This window comes from Lucilia cuprina, chromosome 6 (assembly GCF_022045245.1).
Source record: "Lucilia cuprina isolate Lc7/37 chromosome 6, ASM2204524v1, whole genome shotgun sequence".
NCBI classification, from domain to species: domain Eukaryota; kingdom Metazoa; phylum Arthropoda; class Insecta; order Diptera; family Calliphoridae; genus Lucilia; species Lucilia cuprina.
The window spans coordinates 47,345,273-47,350,014 of NC_060954.1; the positions used below are offsets into that span (position 1 = coordinate 47,345,273).

Sequence of the window (4,742 nt, forward strand, 5' to 3'; positions counted from 1 at the left end):
GAACAGAACTAGAACAGAACTAGAACTAGAACTAGAACTAGAACAGAACTAGAACAGAACTAGAACAGAACTAGAACAGAACTAGAACAGAACTAGAACAGAACTAGAACAGAACTAGAAAAGAACTAAAAAAGAACTAAAAAAAGAACTAGAACAGAACTAGAACAGAACTAGAAATGAACTAGAAATGAAGTAGAAATGAACTAGAACTGAACTAAAACAGAACTAGAACAGAACTAGAAGGGAACTAAAACAGAACTAGAACAGAACTAGAACAGAACTAGAACAGAACTAGAACAGAACTAAAACAGAACTAGAACAGAACTAGAACAGAACTAGAACAGAACTAGAACAGAACATAGAACAGAACATAGAACAGAACTAGAACAGAACTAGAACAGATCAGATCTAGAACAGAGCTAGAACAGAACTATTACATATTTATTATTAACAATTAATTATTTATGTTCTAATATCACATTAAATTGAAAGATATTTATAATTTAAATTCATTATTTATATTAAATGTTTTCGTAATTGTGTATTAACGACTTTATACTGTAATTACTAATACATATATAAAACAAACGCCCTGAAGCATACTTTAATATTGTTGAATTTTAAACAAATATCTTTCTCTTTCTCTAATTGCTAATAGTCGAGTTTTCTGGCGTTGTTCTAACAAATAATAAATATTTTAAATATTTCAATAACAATACATTTTAAACAAATAACAGCACCCACACTCTCTCTCTCCTCTCTTTCTTGTTTTTTAATTATAAATCTTAAAACCAATATTTTTAATTTTCTTAAAATATCTCTTAATATAATCATCACTCATACTAACATTTATTGTTATTTTTATTTTAATATTTCTCTTCATTTATTATACTTGTACTTCATATTTATTATTACTTTTTTTGTTATTACTGTAATGAGTCATAGAATTTGTATTTATTTTTATGATATAAAAATCACCAACAAAACAATATCAAGCGAAAAAAATAAATTAACGTAATATTTTTCTCTTACTTTTACAATCTCTCCCTAACTCAAACCTAAACGTCGCCTTCAAACTTGCTGCCTGCGCTCTCTTGTGTGAATTTCGAAATATAATAAATAAATAAAATCAAAATATTATAAAAAAAACAAAAACAGCTGGTGGCATTAATACTCAAGGAGGCACCAATATACACGATTTGGATACAAACAGCATCAACAGTTTGCCACCAGAGACTAAAATAATCGAACAGACCACAGGCAACGAAGTTTTAATCATGAATGCCAACGATGACGATAGAACGGCGAGCTTCTTTGCTCAACCAGGCATTTTAGCGGGTATGTAAAATAAAAATTCAATATTTTATTTTATTTGAAATTTTTAATTTTTTAAGTGTTTTTGGTTATACTTTTTAAGTGGGAGTACATATTTTGTTTAAGATGAAGGACATTTTTTATTGTTATTTTAAAATTATTCAAAATATTGACTAAAATCCATATGAAGGAAGAAGCATAACACAAAAGCATTATTTAGGAAATTACAGTTTTTTAGTTCATAGTCTGAACTGAAGTCAACTCTTCAGTCTATACTCTATATCATCAATCAATCAATCATTTTTACAATATTTTGAATAGTCTTACTTAATTATAGTCTTTAGTACTAAAACTGAACTAGAACAAAAACAGAACTAAAACAAGAACTAGAACAGAACTAGAACAGAACTAGAACTAGAACAGAACTAGAACTAGAACAGAACTAGAACAGAATTAGAACAGAACTAGAACAGAACTAGAACAGAACTAGAACAGAACTAGAACAGAACTAGAACAGAACTAGAACTAGAACAGAACTAGAACTAGAACAGAACTAGAACAGAATTAGAACAGAACTAGAACAGAACTAGAACAGAACTAGAACAGAACTAGAACAGAACTAGAACAGAACTAGAACAGAACTAGAACAGAACTAGAACAGAACTAGAACAGAACTAGAACAGAACAGAACTAGAACAGAAATAGAACAGAAATAGAACAGAAATAGAACAGAACTAGAACAGAACTAGAAAAGAACTAGAACAGAACTAGAACAGAACTAGAACAGAACTAGAACAGAACTAGAACAGAACTAGAACAGAACTAGAACAGAACTAGAACAGAACTAGAACAGAACTAGAACAGAACTAGAACAGAACTAGAACAGAACTAGAACAGAACTAGAACAGAACTAGAACAGAACTAGAACAGAACTAGAACAGAACTAGAACAGAACTAGAACAGAACTAGAACAGAACTAGAACAGAACTAGAACAGAACTAGAACAGAACTAGAACAGAACTAGAACAGAACTAGAACAGAACTAGAACAGAACTAGAACAGAACTAGAACAGAACTAGAACAGAACTAGAACAGAACTAGAACAGAACTAGAACAGAACTAGAACAGAACTAGAACAGAACTAGAACAGAACTAGAACAGAACTAGAACAGAACTAGAACAGAACTAGAACAGAACTAGAACAGAACTAGAACAGAACTAGAACAGAACTAGAACAGAACTAGAACAGAACTAGAACAGAACTAGAACAGAACTAGAACAGAACTAGAACAGAACTAGAACAGAACTAGAATAGAACTAAAAAAGAACTAGAATAGAACTAGAAAAGAACTAGAACAAAATCAAAACAGAACTAAAACAGAACTCGAACAGAACTTTAGCAAAACTAGAACATAACTGAACTAGAACAGAACTAGAACTGAACTAGAACTGAACTAGAACTGAGCTAGAACTGAACTAGAACTGAACTGGAACTGAACTAGAACTGAACTAGAACTGAAATAGAACTGAAATAGAACTAAAATAGAACTAAAGTAGAACAGAACTAGAACTGAATTAGAACTGAGCTAGAACATAACTGGAACAGAACTAGAACAGAACTAGTACAGAACTAGAATATAACTAAAACAGAACTAGAAATAGAACTGAACTAGGACAGAAATTGAACAAAACTAGAACTGAACTAAAACTTAAATAGAACTGAAATAGAATAGAACCAGAACTGAAATAGAACTGAACTACAATTGAACTGCAATTGAACTACAACTGATCTAGAACTAAACTTGAACTAAAATAGAAGTGAAATAAAACTGAATTAGGACTTAACAGGAACAGAACTATAACTGAACTTAAACTGAATTAGAACTGAACTAGAACTGAAATAGAATTGAACTACAACTAAACTACACCTGAAATAGAACTGAACTATAACTGAAATAGAACTGAAGTAGAAATAAACTAGAACTAAACTACAATTGTACTGCAATTGGACTATAACTAAACTAGAACTAAACTAGCACAGAACTGTTACACAACTTGAAATGACCTGGAACTATAACTGAACTAAAGCTAGAACTAAACTAGAACAATTTACTAGTATAAAGTCATTTTTACAAATTTTTTCCTATAGTTTAGTAGGTAGCCGACTTTATAGTCTCTATTTGATCCTCCAGTTTGAAATAACAATTTAAATAAAAACTTCATCATAATTTATTCTTAGATAAAAATTCAGTCTTTCAATCTCTCTAACTTTTGAAAGAAACAAATCTTTTACAAACTATAAAGTAATTGAAATTACAAATTAAAATGTTTTTTTTTTTCAATTGAGGTTTTTGCGGTTCACGTAGTTTTTCTAAATGTTACACTTTGCAATCAGTACGTCTTTGTATTTCTTTTAAAACTCATTAAATATTGAAATAAAATATTATTTACAAATAAAAAGCAAATGAAATTGTGATAAGAAAACATAAAATAATTTTAAATACAAAAAAAAAATATCTAAAATCAACATTTAGTAAATTAAGACTTTGTTTAATTATTCATTACGGTTGTGTAGTTTATCAAGAAGTATTTGTTTAAAAGCAAATAATAATAAATCTAACAGAAATAGAAGAATAATAGTAATTTGTACTCGAAGTTCTAAAGAGAGCGTAGAGATTAGTGTCGAAAGAAAAATCGGAAAAAAATGTTATTAAAAAAATAGAGAATTCAAGAAAAGAATAGTTTAATTTAAGAGATTTTTAACTAAACATGGATACTATGGATGCATGTGGGGTTTTGATTTTTTATAAATATTTCAAATTTCCAAAAAAAAGGACTTATTAACCAATTTTTATTTCTCTTCTATATAGCTGTTATTGGTGGCGCCGTTGTTGGTCTCTTATGCGCCATTTTGGTTGTCATGTTCATTGTCTATCGCATGAGAAAAAAGGATGAGGGTTCCTATGCTCTCGATGAACCCAAACGATCACCTGCTATGAATTCCTATGCGAAAAATGCAACAAATCGAGAATTTTATGCCTGAGATAATGCAGAACGACGTTATTAAAAGAATTTAATACAAATACAAATAATTAACTAATATAATAACAACAACAACAAAACACAATATGTATAACAAATTAAAATAATAATAACAAAAAAAAATGAATTTTAAAATAAAGAAAAAATAACATCAACATCACTCATATTTCTCTTTATAACGAAAACAAAAAGAACAAAAATAATTTAATGGAAAAAACAAAACACAAATCTTTTTTACAACAATAAAAAAATACTGCATTAACAACCAACAAAAAAAATTATAATAAAAAAAATTTAATAAAAAAAAACAAAAACAATTTAACAGCAGCAACATGAACATGAAGTAAAACTTTTTTTCAAAAAAAATTAAAAAAAAACACACATTT

At 28.5% G+C, this 4,742-nt stretch overlaps 1 protein-coding gene across 2 annotated transcripts; it reads left to right on the forward strand.

The window, feature by feature from the left end:
• The first annotated feature begins 1,122 nt into the window (after nucleotides 1-1,122).
• LOC124418476 (syndecan-like) lies at nucleotides 1,123-4,479 on the forward strand. Of its 2 annotated transcripts, none has more exons than XM_046954988.1 (2): nucleotides 1,123-1,338; nucleotides 4,185-4,479. In XM_046954988.1, the coding sequence occupies exons 1-2, from the start codon at nucleotides 1,278-1,280 to the stop codon at nucleotides 4,355-4,357; spliced, it is 234 nt and encodes a 77-aa protein (XP_046810944.1). In that variant the 5' UTR covers nucleotides 1,123-1,277; the 3' UTR covers nucleotides 4,358-4,479. The 2 variants fall into 2 exon arrangements, with proteins under 2 accessions (XP_046810944.1, XP_046810945.1); XM_046954989.1 differs by lacking the exon at nucleotides 1,123-1,338 and adding an exon at nucleotides 3,862-4,102.
• The last annotated feature ends 263 nt before the right edge of the window (nucleotides 4,480-4,742 follow it).

Excerpts from the sequence above, each read along its gene's own strand:
- LOC124418476 (XM_046954988.1), top strand. The coding sequence starts at position 1,278 with ATGAATGCCAACGATGACGATAGAACGGCGAGCTTCTTTGCTCAACCA. Across the intron at positions 1,339-4,184 it reads TCAACCAGGCATTTTAGCGG|CTGTTATTGGTGGCGCCGTT; the intron begins GTATGTAAAATA and ends TCTTCTATATAG.